Raw genomic sequence first — 27,830 nt, forward strand, 5'->3', positions numbered from 1 at the left:
TGGCTGCTTCCTACCTGGTGGAATCCTTTGTTGGGAGGCGTTAGCTGGCCCTGATGGCTCCCTGTCTGGAATGCCCCTATTTGATTTTATTTATTTTATTTATTTACTACATTTATATCCCGCCCTTCTCACCCCGAAGGGGACTCAGAGCAGCTTACAAATCATATGTACATACAATATATTATTAACATAGCACAATATTAGCATTAAATTATTAGGTAAAGGTAAAGGTTTTCCCCTGACGTTAAGTCCAGTCGTGACCGACTCTGGGAGTTGGTGCTCATCTCCATTTCTAAGCCGAAGAACCAGCGTTGTCCGTAGACACCTCAAAGGTCATGTGGCCACTGGCAGGACTGCATGGAGCGCCGTTACCTTCCCACCAGAGCCGTACCTATTGATCTACTCACACTCTGGGGGTTGGTGCTCATCTCCATTTCTAAGCCCAAGAGCCGGCATTGTCCGTAGACACCTCCAAGGTCATGTGGCCACTGGCAAGACTGCATGGAGCACTGTTACCTTCCCACCGGAGCCGTACCTATTGATCTACTCACACTCTGGGGGTTGGTGCTCATCTCCATTTCTAAGCCCAAGAGCCGGCATTGTCCGTAGACACCTCCAAGGTCATGTGGCCACTGGCATGACTGCATGGAGCACTGTTACCTTCCCACCGGAGCCGTACCTATTGATCTACTCACACTCTGGGAGTTGGTGCTCATCTCCATTTCTAAGCCGAAGAACCAGCGTTGTCCGTAGACACCTCCAAGGTCATGTGGCCACTGGCAAGACTGCATGGAGCGCCATTACCTTCCCACCAGAGCCGTACCTATTGATCTACTCACACTCTGGGGGTTGGTGCTCATCTCCATTTCTAAGCCGAAGAACCAGCGTTGTCCGTAGACACCTCCAAGGTCATGTGGCCACTGGCAAGACTGCATGGAGCGCCGTTACCTTCCCACCAGAGCCGTACCTATTGATCTACTCACACTCTGGGGGTTGGTGCTCATCTCCATTTCTAAGCTGAAGAGCCGGCGTTGTCCGTAGACACCTCCAAGGTCATGTGGCCACTGGCATGACTGCATGGAGCACTGTTACCTTCCCACCGGAGCCGTACCTATTGATCTACTCACACTCTGGGAGTTGGTGCTCATCTCCATTTCTAAGCCGAAGAACCAGCGTTGTCCGTAGACACCTCCAAGGTCATGTGGCCACTGGCAAGACTGCATGGAGCGCCGTTACCTTCCCACCAGAGCCGTACCTATTGATCTACTCACACTCTGGGGGTTGGTGCTCATCTCCATTTCTAAGCTGAAGAGCCGGCGTTGTCCGTAGACACCTCCAAGGTCATGTGGCCACTGGCAAGACTGCATGGAGCGCCGTTACCTTCCCACCAGAGCCGTACCTATTGATCTACTCACACTCTGGGGGTTGGTGCTCATCTCCATTTCTAAGCCGAAGAACCAGCGTTGTCCGTAGACACCTCCAAGGTCATGTGGCCACTGGCATGACTGCATGGAGCGCCGTTACCTTCCCACCGGAGCGGTACCTATTGATCTACTCACACTCTAGGGGTTGGTGCTGATCTCCATTTCTAAGCCGAAGAACCAGCGTTGTCCGTAGACACCTCCAAGGTCATGTGGCCACTGGCAGGACTGCATGGAGCGCCATTACCTTCCCACCAGAGCGGTACCTATTGATCTACTCACACTCTGGGGGTTGGTGCTGATCTCCATTTCTAAGCCGAAGAACCAGCGTTGTCCGCAGACACCTCCAAGGTCATGTGGCCACTAGCATGACTGCATGGAGCGCTGTTACCTTCCCACTGGAGCGGTACCTATTGATCTACTCACACTCTGGGGGTTGGTGCTGATCTCCATTTCTAAGCCGAAGAACCAGCGTTGTCCGTAGACACCTCCAAGGTCATGTGGCCACTGGCATGACTGCATGGAGTGCTGTTACCTTCCCGCCAATAGGAGCGGTACCTATTGATCTACTCGCATTGGCATGTTTTCGAACTGCTAAGTTGGCAGGAGCTGGGGCTAACAGCGGGCGCTCATTCCGCTCCCGGGATTTGAACCTGGGACCTTTCGGTCTGCAAGTTCAGCAGCTCAGCGCTTTAACACACTTCGCCACCACCAGGGGCCAGTAAATACAGTAGAGTCTCACTTATCCAAGACTCGCTTATCCAACATTCTGGATTATCCAAGGCATTTTTGTAGTCAATGTTTTCAATATATCGTGATATTTTGGTGCTAAATTTGTAAATACAGTCATGACTTCTTTGCAGAGTCTACACTTGGGATCTCTCATCGACTTTTCAATCCTGGCTTTGATGGCATTGGTTCTAATGGCATGTTCTTGGGCTGCCAGAATCAGGCCCTCCGTCTCCTTTTTCTAAGTCCCATTTGTGAGCCACAGCCATGTTTGTTCTTTGTCATTTTTATTCTTTGTCTATTATTATTATTATTATTATTATTATTATTATTATTATTATTCATTTTGTTAATTTTGGCAATTAGCTTTCTCATCTGCTGAGGCTGAGGTCATTTTGAATCCTGATCCTGTCCTCTGGAGTATTAGCTCTCCCTCCTAATTTGGTGTCATCTATTATTATTATTGTTGTTATTGTTGTTATTATTATTTTATGTCACATCAAACAAGATAGATATGCTGGATTTCCTATCACAAAATCACAAGTCGAACATTCCCAAGTGTCTAGGACTGTGTGATGTATTTTTAGATGATGCGTGCAGATCCCAGTAGGGTGGCCTTTTGCAGTTGGCAGATTGTGATTTTGTCAATGTCTATTGTTTCCAAATGCCATTATTATTATTATTATTATTATTATTATTATTATTATTATTATTATTATTATTATTATTATTGTATGACACAGCAAACAAGATAGATTTGCTGCATTTCGTTTCACAAAATCACAAGTCGAACCCTTCCCAAGTGTCTAGGACTGTGTGATGTATTTTCGGATGATGCGTGCAGATCCCAGTCGGGTGGCCTTTTGCAATTGGCAGATTGTGATTTTGTCAATGTCTGTTGTTTCCAAATGCCGGCTGAGATCTTTTGGCACGGCACCCAGTGTGCCCATCACCACCGGGACCACCTGCACTGGTTTCTGCCAGAGTCTTTGAAGTTCAATCTTGAGGTCCTGAGAGCGGCTGAGTTTTTCCTGTTGTTTTTCGTCAATGTAACTGTCACTTGGGATGGCAACATCAATGATCCAACCCTTTTTCTTTTCCACAACTGTGATGTCTGGTGTGTTGTGTTCCAGAACTTTGTCAGTCTGGATTTGGAAGTCCCACAGTATCTTTGCGTGCTCATTTTCCAATACTTTTGCAGGTTTGTGATCCCACCAGTTCTTTGCTGCTGGGAGGTGGTACTTGCATAAGTTCCAATGAATCATTTGGGCCACATAGTTGTGCCTCTGTTTGTAGTCTGTCTGTGCAATATTATTATTATTATTATTATTATTATTATTATTATTATTATTATTATTATTCCAATAATCCAAACCTTTTCTTTTCCACAACTGTGATGTCTGGTGTGTTGTGTTCCAGAACTTTGTCAGTCTGGATACGGAAGTCCCACAGTATCTTTGCGTGCTCATTTTCCAAGACTTTTGCAGGTTTGTGATCCCACCAGTTCTTTGCTGCTGGGAGGTGGGACTTGAGGCATAAGTTCCAATGGATCATTTGGGCCACAGAGTTGTGCCTCTGTTTGTAGTCTGTCTGTGCAATATTATTATTATTATTATTATTATTATTATTATTATTATTCATTTTGTTAGTTTTGGCAATTAGCTTTCTCATCTGCTGAGGCTGAGGTCATTTTGAATCCTGATCCTGTCCTCTGGAGCAGGGGTCCCCAAACCTTTTAAGCCGAGGGCCGGTCCACAATCCTTCAGACTCTTGAGGGGCCAAATTATCATTTAAAAAAAAATACAAACAAATTCCTATGCATACTGCACATGTCTTATTTGTAGTGCAACAACAACAACAACAAAAGAACAATACAAATACAATATTTAAAAATGAAAACAATTTTAACCAACATAAACCTATTAGGATTTCAATGGAAAGTGTGGGCCTGCTTCTGGCCAATGAGATAGTCAGGTTAATTAGGATTGTTGTTGTTGTTGTTGTTGTTGTTGTTGTTGTGTGCCTTCAAGTCATGTCAGACTTTGGCCGAGCCTAAGTCTAAAATTAATTATTTATTTACTGCATTTATTTACTACATTCTCACCTCGAAGGGGACTCAGAGCAGCTGTAGGTACATACAATATATTATATTTGTTGCATAACACAATATTAGCATTATATATTACTATATTGAACCTTAACACTATCTATATATATAAAAGAGTGATGGCATCACGGCAGCAGACAAAACAACAAAAGTAAACACCCCACAACCTCGAAAATTGACATCACAACCCCTCATCCATGCCTCTAGGTTGATACAACAAAAAGAAAAGAAAAATAAAGTCCTAATTAGAGGGAGAGGAATAATTGTTTTTATCCAATTGCTGCCAGTTAGAAGGCTAAGCTCCACTCACTTGGTCTCCTAGCAACCCACTCAGCCCAGGGGACCTTTTATCTTAACTACCACCAATTCCTCAATACTTTATTTCCCATACCACCAGACTTTGCCACAGCAATGCGTGGCCGGGCACAGCTAGTACTATTATATAATATCTAATATATAACATATAATTAATATTATTATATGGTATTACTATTAGTATTATATTGTATAACATAAGATTATTATCAATAATATATGTATATACAATATATTATATTATTAAAACTGATATAAAAATATTATATTATAAAACTGAGGGCGGGGGCCAGGTCAATGACCTTGGAGGGCCGCATCCGGCCCCCGGGCCTTAGTTTGGGGACCCCTGCTCTGGAGTATTAGCTCTCGCTCCCAATTTTGGTGTCATCTGCAAACTTGGTGATCATGCCTTCTACTACGAGCAACAAAACCTGTGGGCCAGCAAAACATCCTGTGTGTCTGGGAGAATTGTCTTAAATGGGGCAGAGCTCAACAGCAATGCAACCGATGCAGGAAAGGACCTTGGGAACCTTACGACCTTTAGAGTAGGTCAGCCTTGTACAAGGGAGGGGAGGCCCCAGGCCACCTTGACCCTTCTGGGGAGGGCAGTGAACCTCATGATAGGACATAGACCCACATGGGAGGGGAGGGGAGGGGAGGGGGAGGCACATCTGGCCCCACGGCTGATCCGCACTGATAGGGCCTCTCCGGCCCCGCCTGACCCTGGGCGGAAGCGAGATTAACCCCATAAAACAGGAACTGACCAAAAATATAACAAAATATAACGGAACACCAGAAGTAAACTCCATAACCAGCAGAAACATACATGTGGTGAGCAGGAATAAGATTCTGACCATTAGACTAGCTGTGCCTGCCCGGCCACGCATTGCTGTGACGTAGTCTGGTGGTTAGGAAGCAGCCTGGCTTTGAAGCTGTAAGGCTGTTCATTGGTGTTCGGAATATATTGCACAGGATTTCTCTAGCCTAAAATGATACATTTTAATATATTGGGTTTATGGTTCCCGTCCCCTTGATCAGGTCATGTTATTTATTGCTGTAATTGTATTATTTTACTTTGCTTAATAATGTGTTATTATGTTGTTATGTAATGTTTGCGTTGTTTTTATGATTGGAAACCACCCTGAGTCCCATCCGGGAGATAGGGCGGTATATAAATAATAATAATAATAATAATAATAACAATAATAATAACAATTATTATTATTATTATTATTGGTATGTGGCCAACAGAGGATCCCTCTGGTTAGGAAGCAGCCAGGCTTTGAAGCTGCAAGGCTGTTCATTGGTATGTGGCCAAAAGAAGATCCCTCTGGTTAGGAAGCAGCCAGGCTTTGAAGCTGTAAGGCTGTTCATTGGTATGTGGCCAACGGAGGATCCTTTTGGTTAGGAAGCAGCCAAGCTTTGAAGCTGTAAGGCTGTTCATTGGTATGTGGCCAACGCAGGATCCCTCTGGTTAGGAAGCAGCCAGGCTTTGAAGCTGCAAGGCTGTTCATTGGTATGTGGCCAACGCAGGATCCTTCTGGTTAGGAAGCAGCCAGGCTTTGAAGCTGTAAGGCTGTTCATTGGTATGTGGCCAACGGAGGATCCCTCTGGTTAGGAAGCAGCCAAGCTTTGAAGCTGTAAGGCTGTTCATTGGTATGTGGCCAACGCAGGATCCTTCTGGTTAGGAAGCAGCCAGGCTTTGAAGCTGCAAGGCTGTTCATTGGTATGTGGCCAACGGAGGATCCCTCTGGTTAGGAAGCAGCCAGGCTTTGAAGCTGCAAGGCTGTTCATTGGTATGTGGCCAACGCAGGATCCCTCTGGTTAGGAAGCAGCCAGGCTTTGAAGCTGTAAGGCTGTTCATTGGTATGTGGCCAACGGAGGATCCTTTTGGTTAGGAAGCAGCCAAGCTTTGAAGCTGTAAGGCTGTTCATTGGTATGTGGCCAACGCAGGATCCCTCTGGTTAGGAAGCAGCCAGGCTTTGAAGCTGCAAGGCTGTTCATTGGTATGTGGCCAACGCAGGATCCTTCTGGTTAGGAAGCAGCCAGGCTTTGAAGCTGTAAGGCTGTTCATTGGTATGTGGCCAACGGAGGATCCCTCTGGTTAGGAAGCAGCCAAGCTTTGAAGCTGTAAGGCTGTTCATTGGTATGTGGCCAACGCAGGATCCTTCTGGTTAGGAAGCAGCCAGGCTTTGAAGCTGCAAGGCTGTTCATTGGTATGTGGCCAACGGAGGATCCCTCTGGTTAGGAAGCAGCCAGGCTTTGAAGCTGCAAGGCTGTTCATTGGTATGTGGCCAACGCAGGATCCTTCTGGTTAGGAAGCAGCCAGGCTTTGAAGCTGTAAGGCTGTCCATTGGTATGTGGCCAACGGAGGATCCCTCTGGTTAGGAAGCAGCCAGGCTTTGAAGCTGCAAGGCTGTTCATTGGTATGTGGCCAACGCAGGATCCTTCTGGTTAGGAAGCAGCCAGGCTTTGAAGCTGCAAGGCTGTTCATTGGTATGTGGCCAACGCAGGATCCTTCTGGTTAGGAAGCAGCCAGGCTTTGAAGCTGTAAGGCTGTTTATTGGTATGTGGCCAACAGAAGATCCCTCTGGTTAGGAAGCAGCCAGGCTTTGAAGCTGTAATACGGGGAAAGGAATCCCTTGGCTTGGCCTTGTCTCTGGCTTAACTACTCATTGAGGACTAGAAACTTGATGAAGCAGACTTGGGCAGTCCAGGGATGAAACTCATCAGTTTCAAAGGCAGTGGGGCCGGCCCACAAGCGGAAGAAGAGGCCTTAGCAGAGGGGAAAAGGGCCTCGTGACCCACCAGCTGTGCAGATAAGACAAGGCTTCTTTCCTTCTGCGCTTCAAGGGCACGAAAAAGTTCACTCCCAAATGATTAGCATTCCCTGGAGAAGCCGCCTTGAGTCCCCTCAGGTGAGAAAGGCAGGGCAAAAAGGTTGCAAAACCCTGTGGTTTTGCTTCCCTTCCGCTCCCCTGCCTCCCAAAATACAACATATGTGGGTATAGACATACATTTTCCTGAATGTTATTTTACTGTTAATTGTTTTAATTATATACGCTGTCATTGCATTGTTTTCTCTGTTGATCAGGCTTGGTCCCCATGTGAACCGCTCGGAGTCCCCTCAGGGAGATAGAAGCAGGTTATAAATAAATAATAATTATTATTGACACAACGACATAGTATGACACAGCGAACGAGATCTATATGCTGGATTTCGTATCACAAAATCCCAAGTCAAACACTTCCCATGTGTCTAGGACTGTGTGGTAATATATTATTATTATTATTATTATTATTATTATTATTATTATGACACAGCAAATGAGCTATATATGCTGGATTTTATCACAAAATCACAAGTCGAACACTTCCCAAGTGTTTAGGACTGTGTGATGTATATTATTATTATTATTATTATTATTATTATTATTATTATTATTATTATTATTATTATTGACACAAAGACATAGTATGACACAGCAAATGAAATATATATGCTGGATTTCATATCACAAAGTTGAACACTTCCCAAGTGTTTAGGACTGTGTGATGTAGTATTATTATCATTATTACTATTATTGACACAAAGACATAGTATGACACAGCAAACGAGATCTATATGCTGGATTCCGTATCACAAAATCACAAGCCGAACACTTCCCAAGTGTCTAGGTGTGTGTGATATATATATATATATATATATATATATATATATATATATAATTATTATTATTATTGACACAAAGACATAGTATGACACAGCAAATGAGATCTATATGCTGGATTTCGTATCACAAAATCACAAGTCAAACACTTCCCAAGTGTTTAGGACTGTGTGATGTATTATTATTATTATTACTACTATTATTGACACAACGACATAGTATGACACAGCGAACGAGATCTATATGCTGGATTTCGTATCACAAAATCCCAAGTCAAACACTTCCCATGTATCTAGGACTGTGTGGTAATATATTATTATTATTATTATTATTATTATTATTATTATTATTATTATGACACAGCAAATGAGCTATATATGCTGGATTTTATCACAAAATCACAAGTCGAACACTTCCCAAGTGTCTAGGACTGTGTGATGTATATTATTATTATTATTATTATTATTATTATTATTATTATTATTATTGACATAAAGACATAGTATGACACAGCAAATGAAATATATATGCTGGATTTCATATCACAAAGTTGAACACTTCCCAAGTGTTTAGGACTGTGTGATGTAGTATTATCATTATTACTATTATTGACACAAAGACATAGTATGACACAGCAAATGAGATCTATATGCTGGATTTCGTATCACAAAATCACAAGTCAAACACTTCCCAAGTGTTTAGGACTGTGTGATGTATTATTATTATTATTACTACTATTATTGACACAAAGACATAGTATGACACAGCAAATGAGATCTATATGCTGGATTTCGTATCACAAAATCACAAGTTTTTGTTGTTATTACTCCTCCTGTCTTGGCAAGAAAGGCAGCATTGATCCTGGCGGATAAACTTGAGAATGAGAGCCACGAAATGGACTGCTCCGGAATATTAAAAACGAGCTCACTGACGTGCATCCCTGCATCCCCGAGCACTGCATCTGCCAGAGACCTTGAAATAACCCACGAGGAGCCGTCTGAAGCCTGCAAGCACTTGACGGCGTGCCAACCGGGAGCCCCGCTGCGCTGCAAAGGAAGCGTGCCACTGGTGCAGAGGCCTCCGTCTCTCCATCCCAGGCCTGCCTTCCTTCTGGAACCGCTGTCCTCAGATGTCCGGGCCCATCTGGGTATCTTCATGCACAGCCAGCACAAAAGAGGAAGCTCCCAGAGCTGCAAAGGGCTGCAGAGCACTGAAGGATTCCGAGACACTTTAACAACATCCCCTGCCAATGTCACATTAATACAATGTGCAGACTTAATAAATGTGGATTTCGTATGTGTGAGTATGAATGAACTGAATGAACGAGACCTTATAATTTGAAGACACCACTCTAAAAGGAACGAGACCTGGAATGCAACTGATTGTAATTAAAACCTGCTAATGAGAACTGAAATGGGTTGTTGTATGTTTTTCTGGCCATGTTCCAGAAGTATTCCCTCCTGACGTTTCCCCCACATCTATGGCAGGCATCCTCAGAGGTTGTGAGGTACAGTAGAGTCTCACTTATCCAAGCTAAACAGGCTGGCAGAAACTTGGATAAGCGAATATCTTGGATAATAAGGAGGGATTAAGGAAAAGCCTATTAAACATCAAATTAGGTTATGATTTTACAAATTAAGCACCAAAACTTCATGCTATACAACAAATTTGACAGAAAAAGTAGTTCAATACGCAGTAATGTTGTGTTGTAATTACTGTATTTATGAATTTAGCACCAAAATATCACGATATATTGAAAACATTGACTACAAAAATGGCTTGGATTATTCAGAGGCTTGGATAAGTGAGACTCTACTGTATATTGGAAAAACTAAGCAAGGGAGGTTTATATATCTGTGGAAGATCCAGGGTGGAAGAACTCTTGTGTGGGAGGCCAATGTGAGTGTTGTAATTAATCACCTTGATTAGCATTAATGGCCTTACCAGCTGCATGTCCTGGCTGCTTCCTGCCTGAGGGAATCCTTTATTCGGAGGTGTTCACTGCCTCTGCTTTCAGGGGAACAACACTCTGAAAACAGAGGAATTCCAGGAGCAGCTAACACCTCCGAACAAAGGATTCCCTCAGGCAGGAAGCAGCCAGGCTTTGAATCTCCAAGGTCATTCAATCCTGATCAAGGTGATAAATTGCATCATTCACACTGGCCTCCAACAGACAGGAATTCGTTCTCCCACGGATATATAAACCTCCCTTGCTTAGCTCAAGACTTGGCTGTTTGGTTGTGCATTTAAGTAAATCAGATCAAATTTGACAAATAGTCACTGTTGAATGTTTTTATATTGTGGAATGATATTTTAAATTGTAAGTTGCTTGTAGCACTCTGGTGGAGAGCGACTAATTAAGAAATAAAGTGAAGTTTTCCAATATACCTCACAACTTCTGAGGATGCCTGCCATAGATGTGGGAGAAACGTCAGGAGAGAATGCTTCTGGAACATGGCCAGAAAGCCCGGAAAATGCACAACAACCCCCCTTGTTTGTTTATTAGCCAATGTAACTGTAGGTGGTTGTGGAATCTAATGCTGTTACATAGACTCCGTATTTCTAACTGTCGTTCTGTTAAATGTATGATATATACCCTCTCACACTGAAATTGCAATAAATAACCCAATGCTTTAAAGTTATTGAAAAGTTAGTTATTCATGACACCAAGATGGGAGTCCCATCAGCCAACAGGCTGCCACACATTATTTAGTGTTTGCAGAGGACTTGGGTCCTATTGCCAAGGGTGACAGAGCATATTGCAACAATATGCCAACGGCTGCAGTAAATTTAAAACAAACTACGGCAAAACAAACGTTCTGCTCTGCGATGGCCCTAACTCCTTCCGCCGTGACCCGCGGACCAGCAGCAAGCACCACGCCACCAAATTCTTATTTAAAAAGGATTTCTTTAATAAAAGTAGCCCCCCGACACAGACCGCTCTGCCAGATGGCTCCCCCTGTCCGCATTGTGCTTGCCAGCTCTTGAGTTTCAGATCAGAGAACACAAATGATACGTTCGACAACATGAATGATGAAGTTAAAGCTCAGTACAAAAAACAGTATAGAAATGTCGAGACAAGATATAATTCACAGCCCAGAGGAGGAGGGGCTCCTCCCTGAGAGAAAGACAGAGAGAGAAAGAGAGACTGCGCACAGAAGCAGGGACAGCACGAAGGAGAAGGCGCCCGCCCTCCAGCCGCGCACTAACACTGATGCGGCCCCTCGCGCAAGGCCTCACACGCCCAGGATGGGGTACTTGAAGAGCGCCATGATGGCCGCGCTGATGAGACCCGAGATGGGGACCGTGACAAACCAGGCCATGAAGATGTTGCGGAAGAGGCGCCAGTCCACTGCCTTCTTGGACCGCAGCCAGCCCACCGACACGACCGAGCCCACCTGCAGCAGGGACAGAGCCACGCTGAACAAAGAGCCCCCCGGACCCCAAGCACCTCACCAGAAGCCCCCAGATGATAGCCAAGGTCGGGAGACCCCAGAGGCGCCTTGAGACCCTTGCAAGCGAACAAACCCCATCCTCCCATTTACCTTGCAGTGAGTGGTGCTGATAGGCAAGCCGATGTTGGAGGCAATGACCACCGTCAAAGCAGACGCCAATTCAATGCTGAAGCCACTGTGGACAAGACGGAAGGGGAGGGACATTTAAAACTCTGTTCCAATACCAACTGCAGGTTGACCCCACCCAAAACACAGCTTCCCCTTCTTGGGACAGTTGATCCTAATTTCCAAATCACAACCTGCCAAGCCTTTAATAATAATAACAACAACAACTTTATTTTTATACCCCGCTTCTATCTCCCCAAAGGGGACTCAGGGCGGTTTACATGGGGCCAAACCCGAATAAAAACAATCTATATATAAAAAAGAGTGATGGCATCACGGCGACCGACAAAACAACAAAACTACAGGCCCCCCAACCTCAAAATTTGACAACACAACCCATCATCCACACCTCTAGGTTGATACAACAAAAAGAAAAGAAAAATAAAGTCCTAATTAGAGGGAGAGCAATAATTGTTTTTATCCAATTGCTGCCAGTTAGAAGGCTAAGCTCCGCCCACTTGGTCTCCTAGCAACCCAATAAAAATAATTAAAAACACTAAAAATAATTTAAAACACTAAAAATTAATACAATAAAATAATAAAATATAATAAATAAAAAGATAACTTACAATAAAATTTAAAAAAATACAAATAACGTCAAATAAAAATTACACAACAATTTTTAACCAATACCACCACCACTTTGCCACAGCAACGCGTGGCCGGGCACAGCTAGTAGCAATATAAAACACAACAATAGACAAAAGACATGCACAATTATAAAAATTTAAACATTAGCCAATAAAAAATAAATGACAAGAACTAATAAAAATATGGATTAAAATGGAGAGGATGTAAAAGTAGACTGGGTAAAGTGCACCATATAAATATTGTAAACACGAGGTGAGTGATAAAGTGCTGCAAATTCTTGGAAGTGCAAATTGGGATGGGAATAGACCCTGCTGTGTCTATATCAAGTTGACAAAGGTAAAAAGTGCAAACAAGAATGGTCACAGATACAAGATTGTTATGAGGATGAGCAATCTTTATCCAAAGGCCTGAGTGAAGAGCCAGGTTTTCAAGCTCAAAACATTATTTGTTTCACTATTTATTTGTTAATGTATATATTTGCTAACCCATATTCTATGTGTCTGTTGATTTGCCAGTTTGTACCTCTTTGATGTGGGAGGGGTAATAGATATGTGATTGCACTGAGCATGTTCAGACTCAGGGCTCTATTTTGCATTGTGTGTAATTATGGACTTCAATGTTTTTCTTTTTTTTTTCTTGTCAGGAGCAACTTGAGAAGTCGCTTCTGGTGTGAGAGAATTGGCTGTATACTAGGACGTTGCCCAGGGGACATTGCCCAGATGTTTTGATGTTTTTACCATCCTTGTGGGAGTCTTCTCTCATGTCCCCGCATGGAGCTGATAGACTGAGCTCATCCACGCTCTCCCCAGGTGGGATTCGAACCTGGCAGCCTTCAGGTCAGCAACCCAACCTTCAAGTCACAAGGCTTTAACCCACTACGCCAACGGGTAGTGTTAAATTTACTTTACACCTCAGTGGAGGTGGATGCATGTTGCTGTTTTGGACTTCAGTAAAGTATGACATGGATTTCAGTGAGTACAACTATACCTAAAGACTATGGACTATTGATTACAAATGATTCCCTGTGTACTCAACACAGAAAAGAACTACATCCTATCTATAACTCTACTTTAGTAAGAAAAGTGCCTGCATGGTGAATTAGTACAAGATGTTTGTGAGTAAACAAGATGTTATTTTTCAAAGAAGACTTTTGGTTTTTGTTTTTTTAATCTCTGACTGTATATTTTAACTAAGAGGTTTCAGGGAAGTGTATATGTTTTGGGCAATTACAACTGGAACTGCAATTTCAGCTTAAAAGAAACAACCATCCTCTGTTAACCAAATATATTTTTGTAATGGCAATTCAAAGACATGGCGTTTCGGAAGAGCCTAAAAACCTGTCTTTTCACCCAGGCCTTTGGTTAAGATTGCCCATCCTCATCATAATCATAATCCTCGACCTTTTGTATTGGTCGCACTTCTCCTGGTTACTTGACCATTAGCTCTGGGCTCCTCTCATCCCAAATTGACCTCAAACGAATCTGTGGCACTTGATCTATGTTTCTGAGTCCGCAACTTATAATGTGCACTTTGCTAATCTATCATTGCAACCTCACTGTTTTTAATTTTATGTTTTGAGTAAGTATGTTTCATTGTTCTGGTCAATGTTTAAATATTATAACTGGTACATGTTATTGTTTATTGATGTATTGTACATTGTTATTGTTTTGTATCTGCTATTTCTGTGAGCTGCCCCGAGTCCCCTCTGGGGGAGATGGTGGCGGGATACAAATAAACTTATTATTATCATCATCATCATCATCATTAATGGTTCTTCAGTTTAATAGTTGAGTTCTCTATGTGCCATTACATGAATACTTGTGAATATCCTTTGTTCAGTGAGCTGATTTCTAACAAGGTAATGCTTTTCACGAGTAGTCTCTACATGTTCATGGAGATTCACATTTGCCAAACAGATATGACATCATTTTTCTTTTTCAATACGGTTATGATTGCCATTTAGTTCCCAAGGGATTATCTGCCCAGAGACTGGGTGCAGTTATTTCCAAGAGATCCTCTGTGTGCCACTTAGGCCTGGATTAGAATTGCTGGGCGGGAGGCAGAGAGAAGGCCTGCTGCATCACCAGCCAGCCAAGGGATTCCCCAACTTACTCCCTGAGAGAGGGATTTCACACACAGCCGCCAAAGAAACTAATGCCCGGTAATCCGAGTCACACAATTCTGCCGAGGAGGCTGTTTGGGCCACAAGCGCACAGCCTTGGGAAAAGGGGCAAGTGGCCACAGACTGAGCGTCCCTTATCCGCCATTCCAAATATCCTTCAAAAACCAAAATTGTCCACATAGGTGGCTGAGAGAATGCCACCCTTGCTTCCTGATGGTTCAGTGGAGGCACACCATGTTTTATATAGAGAATTATTAAAAAATACAGTGCATAAAGTGACCTTCAGGCGTATACAAAACTGCAATGAATTTCACATATTCCACGATACATATGTAAGTACACCACAAAATAAGAACATTATAAGAGGGATCTTCTAGCAGACAGGTCGTCAAAATGACCACCATCAGATGTGGATTTGATAGGTGTGGGTATGAATGAACTGAGTGAAAGGAATGAATGAATGAGAGCTAAAAATGTTGAGGACACCATTCAGAAGTACAGTAGAGTCTCACTTATCCAAGCTAAACGGGCCGGCAGAATCTTGGATAAGCGAATATCTTGGATAATAAGGAGGGATTAAGAAAAAAGCCTGTTAAACATAAAATTACATGATTTTACAAATTAAGCACCAAAACATCATGTTATACAACAAATTTGGCAGAAAAAGTAGTTCAATATTCAGTAATGTTCTGTTGTAATTACTGTACTTAAGAATTTAGCACCAAAATATCACGATATATTGAAAACATTGACTACAAAAATGGCTTGGATAATACAGAATGTTGGATAAGCGAGGATAAGTGAGACTCTACTGTATTAAGGCCTGCAATGACTAACTGTCTGCTTACTGAACTGTAATTAAAAGTTGCTGAATTGTTGACATTAAGAACTGTGACAGTGATAAGAGAAATATTTACATCTGTCAACATTCATGTGTGTGAATGCTGAATAAAAATGTAACCTCCACTTATTTGTTTGTTGGGCAATGTAACAGCATTAGGTTGTTTGTGAATCCAATATAGTTACATAGAATCTGTACGTCTGTATGTGCAATATCATTCTTTATACCCTCATACTGCAATAAAAAGAATCTTTGCTTTAAAAACTATTCATGACAGGTCTGCATGAAGATACATTCAACAAGAAGGGAGGAAATGGCTGAAGCATGGAACCTGTACTGCTGGAAATAAAAGGGGCCCCCCTTCCTCCTTACCTTGAGGGCGTGATGGGAGTCAGGTCCTTCCCCATGGTCTGGATGACCCTTCTGCCCCAGATCCAAAGGCCAGTGCAGATGCCGACCCCGCCGTAAAGCAGGAGCCAGATGGGAATGGCTACCTTTGAGGACACGTCACCTGTTTGGTAGACCAGGTACAGGGCAACCAAAGGGCCAATCGCGTTGCTGCCGGGAAGGAATGACGGGGAAATCAAACAGAGGGAAGCAGCTATGAAGAGCCAAAGGCAACCCCACTCCCCACCTGCCACCTGAGGGTGCTTCAGAGCCCGGCCACTGACCTGACGTCGTTGCCTCCGTGAGCGAAGGACCCAAAGCAGGCGGTGAGGATCTGCAGGAACTGGAAGAGCAGCGACACCTCCGGCTTGTCCTGGTCGTGCCACTCGTCCAGGGAGCCCCCGCTGCCCCTCCTGTCGCCGGCCCCCATCTCCGGGTCCCCCGTTGCAGCCGCCGCCTCCGGGTGAGTCTCTGCCACGGCGTTGCAGTAGCTGGTGTAGCTGTCCATGCGGATGCGCTTCTTGGAGTCCAGCTTCTCGGCCTCCTCCCCGCCAGCCTTGGGCTCGGGCTCCTTGGGTCGGAAGGCGTCGAGGGGCATCCCGCAGATGGCCATGGTGTAGGAGGTGTAGCTGTTGTTGCGCCGCAGGGGCTTGTCCCCGGAGTCCCCCATGCAGTCGCCCACCTTGGCCAGGTGCAGCTTGTGGAGCAGCTCCTTGTAGAGGCCGGAGTCCTTGTGGACCGTGTGGTAATGCCCGGCGGCTGGGCTCACCTGGCTGCTAACCGTGTGGTTGAACTGGGCCAGGTTCCCGTTGGGGAACTGCACGGTTCCTGCACAGCAAGGGACACAGGGGTCGAAGGGACTCAGCAGGGAGCCCAAAATAAGCCAAACACACACACATACACAGTACTATTGAAAATAGCAACCTTACAAGCCTTCACTATTTGTTTGTTAATGTATATATTTGCTAACCTGTATTGTATTGTATACGTTGATTTACCAGTTTGACTGACGTCTTTGGTGTGGGAGGGGCTACAGACATGTGATTGTACTGAGCATGTTCAGACTCAAGACTCCATTTTTGTTATCAGTATGTGTTTTGATTGCAGTAGAGAGGCAATATAGTGTTCCCTCACTTATCGCAAGGGTTAGGTTCTAAGACCACCCGCAATAAGTGAAAATCCACAAAGTAGGGACACTATATTTATTTTAATATTTATACATCATTTTAGTAGTTACATACTATTTTAAGTCTTTATCAACCAATTGTGTTGTGTGTTGATAAATTGCCTCCTTCTCCTCCCGTTGCCGCTTGGGCTCCTTTTCTCTCCCTTTGGCTTCTCCTTCCTCCCTTCCTTAGGCTGTAAATGGTAATTTTTTATGATTTATAATAGTATTTTAGAGTTTATTGAAAAACCGCAAAATAGCAAATCTGCGAAAAGTGAACCGCAAAGTAGTGAGGGAACACTGTATTGAAATTATTAAATATTACTTAAATGTTAGAATTGCAATTCCCCCCCCCAAAAAAGTACACAAAGACACCGCCACATGCCCACCGCCCAATTCCTCCTCCTCCTCCTCCTCCTCCTCCACTCACTGCCTTCAAAGCCGGTCTCCTTCATCTCCACCCGGGGAAGCCTCTCCCGCTCCGGAATCTCCTCTGCGTCTCCCAGGTTGAAGGAGACCACCCTCTCCTCCGCCGCGACGGCTCTGTGCAGCACCACAGGCACCTCCGCTGCCGGGATCCGCTCCTCCTCCTCCTCAATCCTACTGTTCACAGCTGGCTTCAGCTCCTCCAGCTCTTTCAGGCTGCTCTTTTTCCTCATCAAAGGACTCTCAGAAGGACTGGACTTGATCTCTTCTGCAGAAAGGCAGGAAAGCCCCCATAAGCAATCAGCGGAAGAAGTGCTTCTCACTGCATCAGCCGCCAAGGGTCATAGAGAAGTAACACTGAGAATGGGGGAAATCACTTGACGGAGGACAAAGTAATAAAGCGCAAGGGATGTGCTGGAATCTGTCCCTTCCCCACAGCAGGGCCCATCTTCCCACAAGATGAAAGGTGGGGCAGGAGGTGCTCCTGAGAGAGGGGCAAGGAGTGCTCACCCAAACAAAATCACAGTGAATTTTCCGGGCTGTCTGGCCATGTTCCAGAAGCATTATCTCCAAACATTTCACCTGCATTTATGGCAGACATCCTCAGAGGTGGTGAGGGGAATTTATTTATTTATTTACAGTATTTATATTCCACCCTTCTCACCCCGAAGGGGACTCAGGGCGGATCACATTACACATAAGGCAAACATTCAATGCCTTAACATAGAACAAAGACAGAGACAAACACAGGCTCCGAGCTGGCCTCGAACTCATGACCTCTTGGTCAGTGATTTGTTGCAGCTGGCTGCTCACCAGCCTGCGCCACAGCCCAGGTCCAGACAAGACAAGAAACAGTCAGGGCCAGCAAACACCTCCCAACAAAGGATTCACCCAGGCAGGAAGCAGCCAGGCTTTGAAGCCGCAAGGCCATTCACTGCTAATCAAGCTGGCCAATTAAAATATTTACTATTTATTTTATTTACTACATTTATATTCCGACTTGCTTCCAAGAGAAAGAGTTCTTTTTCTCTCTCACCCTGGACATTATTCCACAGATATATAAACCCCACTTGCCTAGTTTCCAACAGACCTCACAACCTCCGAGGATGCCTGCCATAGATGCGGGCAAAACGTCAGGAAAGAATGCTTCTCGAACATGGGCAGACAGCCTGGAAAACTCACAGCAACCCAGTGATTCCAACCATGAAAGCCTTCAACAAAACCACAAATGTCCCCGTACCACTTTTAGTTTCTTTTTACCCAACTTGACTTTGAAAATATACATTTTTAAACTCTACTTTTCCAATTTTCATCCATATCCTTTAAGCTAGTGTCACCCCACGCTGTGTCTGGGTTGCAGGGGAAAGGCACAATGGAACTTAGCAAACTGTTATCCTAGTCTGAAAGCTGAGGTTTCCCAGATGGATAGCCTCACTGCTCAAGACCTCAGGCTGCCTATCACAGGAGCAAGGGTCTGGAGCCCCGCAGCGCCATGCTGCCCTTCCGCATGGGCTCCCTGAGGCTGCAAGGGCAGCTGAGGCCAGGCTGGCAGGGCTCCTAAAAAGGCTCTCCTTGCTCCCTCCTACACCAAGTCACCAGGCCTTGGCAGTCACGCCAACAACATGGGACCCCGGCCAAGACTCTTAAGCTCCCTAAAACCTACAAAGGAGGCAGCGGCGGCGGCGGCGGCAGCAGGGTGCGTTTGCCGCCTCAGAAGAACTAATGAGCTCAGGAACAGCCTGCCAGTCAAGGCTCTCAAGGGCAATACACTCACAACCCACAGTGGCTCAGAGGAAGAATGCCAAGGGAAGGGGAAAGTGCGGTACTTACTTTCAATTTTCTTCTTCATTCTTGGACAGACAAAGAACCAGACGACGAGAGCACAGACAACCGCGCTCCCTGCCGAAATGAGGATGATGCCCCAGAGGGGGAGCTTGTCAAAGCCCAGCACTAGGAGACAAAACAACGCACCTTGAAACCCCCCCACTCTGGCGCCCCTGCAAGACACAGAGAGCTCCCCCCGGAAAAGGCCACGGCGTCCCTGGGCGCCCTCATACACAGGCTTGGCGTTTGGAAAGAAGCAAGCTCCCATCCAAGGCAAAGTCATATTATTATGGGATCACACATGGCCTTGATGGAGTCCACATGGCTACATTTCCCAAGCCTCAGCCCTGAGTGCCTTGGCCCTCCATCACGACTCCCTGCCAAACCCTGCATTAACCTCAGTACAAATAGGAGACACATTTCCGAGTGAGACATTTCTAATGAGATTCCTTTATGCATCTGACTACTAAAGGGGATGTTTTTGAAGCTGGAGGTGTTCATGTGGCACCCGAATCCAGCCAATCTGGTTAAATCAGATTCAAGCTGACCATTGCTTCTAGGTAGCAAAGGGTGCCTCAGCTTCCACTCCTTTCTCCCAGAGGAACTGAACAGCGTGGGTTCTTTGGCACATAAAAATAAACCAGTCTTGTCAAGGGCAGGCACAGGTCCAGGGCAAGATGTTTGCAGCTACAGAATCGTCATCCAGGACTCATTAATTGTGCTTCTAATTATAGTGAAGCAGCTGCGATGCAAATGGCTATGCTCTAGCTCAAGAGCAGACAAACGCACAGGCTTGATACCCTCATTAAGATCCCTGCAATTGAGAGGTCCTTGTCCTAGACTATGTTCCCACTGTGGCAAAAAAGGGGCCTATTTCTGGTTTGCATAGCAGCAAAAGCCAGCTTCTGGTTGAATCCCCCCTCCCTCCTTAGCAACAAACACAGTTTAACATTCACTTCAACATTTCCAGGCGGCTCCTCCTCTTCAGAACACGGTTGCCAGCTCTTCTTGCAGGGAGGGGATGGCAGAGGAGACCTCCCTTGGAATCTAAAGCAACCAAGATGCTGGCAGCCGGAGGGAGAAACCCACCGCAAGGCGGCTGCCTTCTGCCACTGGATTCCTCTCCTGCCACTGGCCTGAGTGGAGTAACATCAGCACCAGAGGAGGCGCAGGAGGGCGGTGCGGCAGCCAAGAGGGCTCTGGATGTTAGCGTGGAATCCGGGAGAGAAAGGGAAGCGGGAGGGGGGGGGGTCCAGGCCTGTGGCTGAGAGGCAGCGCAACCAGGGGAGGGGGCTGCTGGCGCTCCGCCTGCGGTTCCTGTGGAGGCTAAGGAGAAAGGTCTCTGGTCATTTAGGGAGAGGGGCACCGCCTCCGGGGAAGGAGGGAGAGAGGGAGCTACCTAGGGGGCACTCAGCGCATGCTGGCCTGCTGCCTTCTGCAACGGGCCCAGGCCAGCCGCCTTCTAGGAGGATTCAGTCCTGTAAAGCAAAAGGGGTAAAACTCCGTGTTTGAGTGAGAAGTGGACAAAGAGCCGTAGAAATCAAAGCGTGTCTGTGCGGCTACTTACAAGGCGCCCCGCTGAACATGATAGAGAAGAGGTTGATCCCGATGGTGCAGGCATAGAAGACAGGCAGCGCACGCAGCCCATTGGGCACAGGGTCCACCTGAAAAGGGAGAAACCACCAGAAGGGCATTTTTAGGTAAAGGTAAAAGGTTTCCCTTGACATTAAGTCCAGTCGTGGCCGACTCTGGGGGTTGGTGCTCATCTCCATTTCTAAGCCGAAGAGCCAGCGTTGTCCGTAGACACTTCCAAGGTCATGTGGCCACTGGCATGACTGCATGGAGCGCCGTTACCTTCCTGCCGGAGCGGTACCTATTGATCTACTCACATTTGCATGTTTTCGAACTGCTAGGTTGGCATTTTTACCACGCTCAAAAACAACGAAAACAGCCAAGCCATGTGTTGTCAAAGACTTTCATGGCAGAATCACTGGGTTGCTGTGAGTTTTCCAGGCTGTACAGCCATGTTCCCAAAGCATTATCTCCTGACGTTTCGCCTGCACCTATGGCAGGCATCCTCAGAGGTTGTGAGGTATGTTGGAAACTAGGCAAATGAACATTCCACAGATAAACAGTTGAGTCTCACTTATCCAACATAAACGGGCCGGCAGAACGTTGGATAAGCGAAAATGTTGGATAATAAGGAGGGATTAAGGAAAAGCCTATTAAACGTCAAATTACATTATGATTTTACAAATTAAGCATCAAAACATCATGTTTTACAACAAATCAACAGAAAAAGCAGTTCAACACAAGGTAACGTTATGTAGCAATTGCTGTATTTATGAATTTAGCACCAAAACATCACAATGTATTGAAAACATTGATTACAAATAAAGATACAAATTGCATAAAATGAACTTACAGTAACAACATTGTTAGAAGTTAAATCCATAAAAAGTTCAGTACTTACTACCTAGAGAAAAAGCTATGGATCTGTGCGGGAGGCAGACTACGTTGGATAATCCAGACTCTACTGTATATATAAACCCAATTTGCCTAATTTCCAACGTACCTCACAAGCTCTGAGGATGCCTGCCATAGATGCAGGCGAAACATCAGGATATAATGACGATAATGTTAATAATAACTTTATTTTTAACTTGGGGTGGGTCTCGGGACGGCTTACAAGCCTAGCATAAAGATTACAAGCTAAAATGCAATTAAAAAGATAATAACACATAAACAATCTAATTAAAATAACTAAAAACAGCAGAAAGAAAAAAATACATCAACCAACATCAACAACCAGTAAACCAGGACACAGTGGGCATGAGAATGCTTCTGGAACATAATCATACAGCTCGGAAAACTCACAGCCATGGTTGCTTACAAAGTATTACCAGAAATTACGTTTGCATACGTGCTTATAGGTTGGGCAAGACTACTACAAAGGGTGGAAACAAATAGAGTGGAAACTACACAATGATTAGCAAATAGGTCATTGAGTGTTGTAACTGCATAGGTTGAAACACTGAGTTTCCCCACAAGAGACAATCCAACTTTTGCTCAACGTCAGATGCTTAAGTGCAATGTGAAATCAACATGAGGTGCTTTTAAGGTGCTTTTAAGTGGAGTTTATATATCTGTGGAATAATGTCCAGGGTGGGAGAAAGAACTCTTGTCTGAGACAAATGTGAACGCTGCAATTGGCCAGCTTGATTAGCATTGAATAGCCTTGCAGCTTCAAAGCCTGACTGCTTCCTGCATGGGAAAGACAGGAAACAATCAGGGCCAGCTAGCACCTCCTAACAAAGGATTCCCCCAGGCAGGAAGTAGCCAAGCTTTGAAGCTGCAAGGCTATTCAAAGCTAATCAAGCTGGCCAAGTGCAACATTCACACTTGCCTCAGGCAGACAAGAGTTCTTTCTCCCACCCTGGACATGCCAGATATATAAACCTTCCTTACTTAGTTTCTCCATATACCTCACAACCTCTGAGGATGCTTGCCATAGACGTGGGCGAAACATCAGAAGAGAATGCTTCTAGAACATGGTTAGACAGCCCGGAAAACTCACAGCAACCCAGATATACAAATCAAAAAGCAAACCGAAGTATTATCTGCTTCATGGCATCCCACAAATGCTGCAAGGAGAACCTTTGTAGAATCTCAATTTGGAAATCTCCTAAGATTACTGTGGGCCCTCCGTATCCACAGATTCAACCAAGTCACAGCTTGAAAACTTTCCCACCCAAAAAAATTAATCTACACAGCAAGACTTGAATTTTTTACACTGCCATTGTATATATTAGGATTTGGGCATCCTTGAAGGTCCTGGAAGCAAACCGCGGTAGATATGGAGTGCTGCACACATTCATTCATTCACAGAGAGAGAGATCTTACTTGAAAGACGGAATGCGTACCTTGGAAAGAATGAACTTTCGGACGAGGAAGAACAGGACAGCAGACATAATACCAGACAGCAGGGGAGAGATGAACCAGGATAATACTAGGGAAAAGAAGAGAGAAAGTTTAATCTCTGCTTGGGTTACTGTTGGCATCAGTGTGATTGCTCCAAATGTAGGATTCCTTGTGAGTCAAGAGGGGAAAGGATGCCTGTGTGGTGCAGTGCTTTGAGCCTTTGGCTGAGGGTCTGGGGTTCAAATCCCTGCCCCACCAAACTGCCTGGGGGGCCATGGGCAAATCACAATATCTCCGCCTCAGAGGAAAGCGATGGGGTCAGCCCCCAAAGAGATGGCACAGGAGCCTCCCTTACCGACTTTCAGCAGCTCGGACCACTTGACCCCTTCCTGCCCTTTGGCCACCAGCGAGAAGCCGATCGTTGCCCCAACAATGCAGTGGGTTCCAGAAATGGGAAGTCTGAGGAAGGAAGCCGCCAGCTGCCACACGGCCGAGCCTGAAAGGGAAAGCCAGAAATAGGTCAGAGAGCATCAAGTCTATACCTCATTCACTGGAGTCTAATGCTTGCCTTTTTGGGCTAAATGACCTCTCCAAAGTTAGGGTCAGCATTAGATTTGTGTCACATGGTCATCTTAGTACTGAGCCAAAGGGGAAGCTGATTCAAGAGCTCTTTGAGGGACCTCATCTCTAATGTAATTTATTTATTATTTATATTTATTTCCCACACTTGTGCCTTGCTTTTCTCACTCTGAAAGGGATATTTTGGTGCTAAATTAGTAAATACAGTAATTACAACATAACATTACTGTCATTGATCCATAGTTTAGGTAGCCGCGTCATGCCATCCCCTCCACCAACCTGGGAGTCCGTATTATTTTATTTTAACTGACTTATATGTTAAGGTAAAGGTTGCCCTTGACGTTAAGTCCTGACTCTGAGGGTTGGTGGTCATCTCCATTTCTAAGCTGAAGAGCCGGCGTTGTCCGTAGACACCTCCAAGGTCATGTGGCCATAGGCAAGACTGCATGGAGCGCCGTTACCTTCCCGCCGGAGCAGTACCTATTGATCTACTCACATTTGCATGTTTTTGAACTGCTAGGTTGGCAGAAGCTGGAGCTAACAGTAGGCGCTTACTCTGCTCCCGGGGTTTGAACCTGGAACCTTTCGGTCTGCAAGTTCAGCAGCTCAATGCTTTTACACACTTTGCCACTAGGGCTCCTAATTGTACAATCCTTGATTGTAGGCGACCTATAAATCCCAGCAACTACACCTTCCAAATGACAAAGTCAATCCTTCCCCCAAACCCACCAGTATTCAAATTGCCAGGTTGGCAGGAGCTGGAGCTAACAGCGGCCGCTCACGCCGCTCCCGGGGTTTCAACTTGGGACCTTTCGGTCTCCAGCTCAGTGCTTTAAGGCACTTCGCCACTGGGGCTCCTCTGATTTATATGTAAACTCAGTTTTTAGGATTTATTGTATTGTTTTGGTTAAGGTAACCCTTTTGTATAACTGCTGATTTTACTGTCTTTATATTGCATTGTGTTTTATTGATTTATTGTTTTGTATTTCGGGCTTCTGACCCGTGTAGCCGCCCTGAGTCCCTGCTTGGAGATGGTGGCAGGGTAGGAAAATTAAGTATTAGTATTATTATTACAGTATTATTTATTATTTATTTACAGCATTTATATTCCGCCCTTCTCACCCCAAAGGGGACTCAGGGCGGATCGCATTACACATATAGGCAAACATTCAATGTCTTTTAACATAAAACAAAGACAAGACAAACATAGGCTCTGAGCGGCCTCGAACTCATGACCTCCTGGTAAGAGTGATTCATTGCAGTTAATTGCAGCTGGCTTGCTCTCCCGCCTGCGCCACAGTCCGGACCCAAGTCTCACTTATCCAACACTCGCTTATCCAACATTCTGGATTATCCAACACATTTTTGTAGTCAATGTTTTCAATATATTGTGATATTTTGGTGCTAAATTCATAAATACAGTAATTATTACATAGCATTACTGCGTATTGAACTACTTTTTTTGTAAAATTTGTTGTATAACATGATGTTTTGGTGCTTAATTTGTAAAATCATAACCTAATTTGATGTTTAATAGGCTTTTCCTTAATCCCTCCTTATTATCCAAGATATTTGCTTATCCAACATTCTGCTGGCCCGGTTAGCTTGGATAAGTGAGACTACTGTATTATTATTATTATACTTTAGAACTATGTCATTGCACCATTGCAGAACTATGACGTAGCCCCATCATGCCATCCCCTCCACCAACCTGGTAGTCCATTTTATTTTAACTGAGTTTGTATGATTTAATGTATTGTACTGTTTTAAATGTATTTATTGTATTATGCTAAATTGATTGTTTTAACTGCCTATGTTTTATTTTTGTACTATATACGGCATTGAATTTTGCCAGATTGTGAGCCGCCCCGAGTCCCTTCGGGTGAGAAGGGCGGCATAGAAATGATGGAAATAAATGAAATAAATAAATATTGTTTTGGTTAAGGTAACCATTTTGTATAACTGCTGATTTTACTGTCTTTGTATTGCATTGTGTTTTACTGATTTATTGTTTTGTATTTCGGGCTTCTGACCCGTGTAGCCGCCCCGAGTCCCTGCTTGGAGATGGTGGCAGAGTAGAAAAATAAAGTATTATTATTATTATTACTAGCTGTGCCCAGCCACGCGTTGCTGTGGCGTTGGTGAGAAATTGTTGAGGTAGTGGTGGTATTGAATGTCTGTTGTATGGTTGTCTTTATGTTTAGTATGCACACTGAAGTGGATTATATGGCAGTGTGGAGTCAAGATAATCCAGTTCAAAGCAGGTAATATAAGATTCTAAATGGGTTATATAACTGTGTGGAAGGGCCTTGAGTCTACACTGCCATATAATCCAGTTAAAATCTGATAATCTGTGGAAGAGGCCTAAATGAGGCCTAACTGTGCCTGTCCCCTGGGCTGAGTAGGTTGCTAGGAGACCAAGTGGGCGGAGCTTAGCCTTCAAACTGGCAGCAACTGGATAAAAATTATTATTCCTCCCCCTGTAATTAGGACTTTATTTTTCTTTTCTTTTTGTTGTATGAACCTAGAGCCGTGAATGATGGGTTGTGTTGTCAAATTTCGAGGTTGGGGGGCCTGTAGTTTTGTTGTTTTGTCCGCTGCCCTGATGCCATCACTCTTTTATATATATAGATTATATTATTTAGGGCGCTCTCACTGACCAAACATGGCGCTGACGGATCCGGCCATGAGCAGCTCCTGGGTGGTGTTGTACATCTCAACGTCGATGAGGCCCTTGCGGATGGTCTCGCTGACCTTGGCACCCAGCAGGACGGAGCCCACGGTCTCGAAGATGGAGGCCAGGATGCAGGCCTGCCGTAGAGTCACCACCCCGGAGCCCACGGCCGTGCCGAAGGAGTTGGCCACGTCGTTGGCGCCCACCGAGAAGGCCAGCACGAAGGCGATGAGGAAGCCCAGCACCAGCAGCCACAGGAAGGGCGTCAGCGGCGCCCCGGGGATTATGGGCCACGCCGTTGTCGTTGCCGCCATCGCCGTAAAGGCCTCCATGTCGTTCTCTTTCTTTCGATATGCAAACCAAGACAGATATGAGGTAGGCCGACGAATAAATAAATAGGTCGATGCAAGGCTCTGCTCAGAGGCAGGGAGCGTGTCGCTATACGAGCCGGACGAAGCCTTGCTGCGGTTCTTCTTGAACAGTCTCTGCCCTCAAGGCCTTGGGGTTGGGGCCTAGGCCCAGAAAGGCGAGGAAAAGCTCCATGGCAACGCGGAGGAAGGCGAAGAAAGAGGGTGAAGCATCCTGAGGGAGGGGGGGAAAAGGAAACAAACCGGAAGCAGAGTCAAGAGCCCGCCTCCAAGGAATGAATGAAAGGTAAAGTGAAGCCCCGCCCACTTGGGCCCGCTCTTCAGGTGTTTTGGACTACAACTCCCAGCATTCCTCACAGCCTCGGGCCCCTTCCTTTCCCCCCTCAGCCGCTTAAGCGGCTGAGGGGGGAAAGGAAGGGGCCCGAGGCTGTGAGGAATGCTGGGAGTTGTAGTCCAAAACACCTGAAGTAGGCCCAAACCAAGGTATGTCGAGGCCCCGCCCACTTCCGGTCTTTTTCAGAAAGGACCATGTGGGCGGAGGGCCAAAATGGCCGCCGCCGAGCCTTTCCCGCCTCACGTCCCCTTGCGGAGTGGCCCTGCGCGGCCTCCGTACCCTCCCTTGCCCTGCTCTGCCTTCCAACGGCCGTTCCCGCCTTTCGCTTCCGCCCCGCGCCTTTTTTGTCCTATCCCGCTCTCCGTCGCTTATCCCTTACCGCCAGGATTAATAGGATTAAGAGACAGCAGAGGCGGCCTTCCTTCTTTTCTTTCTTCCGTTATTTCTTTCTTCTCGTCTCGATCTGTCTGCGAGTCCGATCGTTAATCCTCCGCTCTCTATCTCTCTCTCGCTCCCAATCCCCGCCTCGTGTGGCTCCTGCCTGTATTTATAGGCCTGACAGAGGTGGGCGGGGCCTACAAGGCTAAGCCACGCCCCCAAGGCCGCCCTCCATTCATTGCGAGCAGGCCACGCCCCCTTCTCCGGCCCTGGCGCCGCTTCTGTCTTCTGCGCCTGCGCAGAACGAGGCTGCAGGGAGGAACACAAGGCGCCCTTGTCTCGCCCTCGAAAGAAAGA

The 27,830-nt window shown here is 45.4% G+C and overlaps 1 protein-coding gene across 1 annotated transcript; it reads right to left on the bottom strand.

Moving 5' to 3' along the window:
• Positions 1-11,131: 11,131 nt before the first annotated feature.
• slc20a1 (solute carrier family 20 member 1) lies at positions 11,132-27,639 on the bottom strand. Its single transcript, XM_062960864.1, has 11 exons — positions 27,475-27,639; positions 26,380-26,975; positions 23,496-23,636; positions 23,143-23,228; positions 20,787-20,883; positions 19,226-19,345; positions 17,400-17,663; positions 16,089-16,632; positions 15,790-15,975; positions 11,789-11,873; positions 11,132-11,641 (listed from the first exon to the last, which is right to left on the bottom strand). The coding sequence occupies exons 2-11, from the start codon at positions 26,723-26,725 to the stop codon at positions 11,480-11,482; spliced, it is 2,031 nt and encodes a 676-aa protein (XP_062816934.1). The 5' UTR covers positions 26,726-26,975; positions 27,475-27,639; the 3' UTR covers positions 11,132-11,479.
• Between the last annotated feature and the right edge of the window lie 191 nt (positions 27,640-27,830).

Source organism: Anolis carolinensis, unplaced genomic scaffold (assembly GCF_035594765.1).
Source record: "Anolis carolinensis isolate JA03-04 unplaced genomic scaffold, rAnoCar3.1.pri scaffold_8, whole genome shotgun sequence".
Classification (NCBI taxonomy): Eukaryota; Metazoa; Chordata; class Lepidosauria; order Squamata; family Dactyloidae; genus Anolis; species Anolis carolinensis.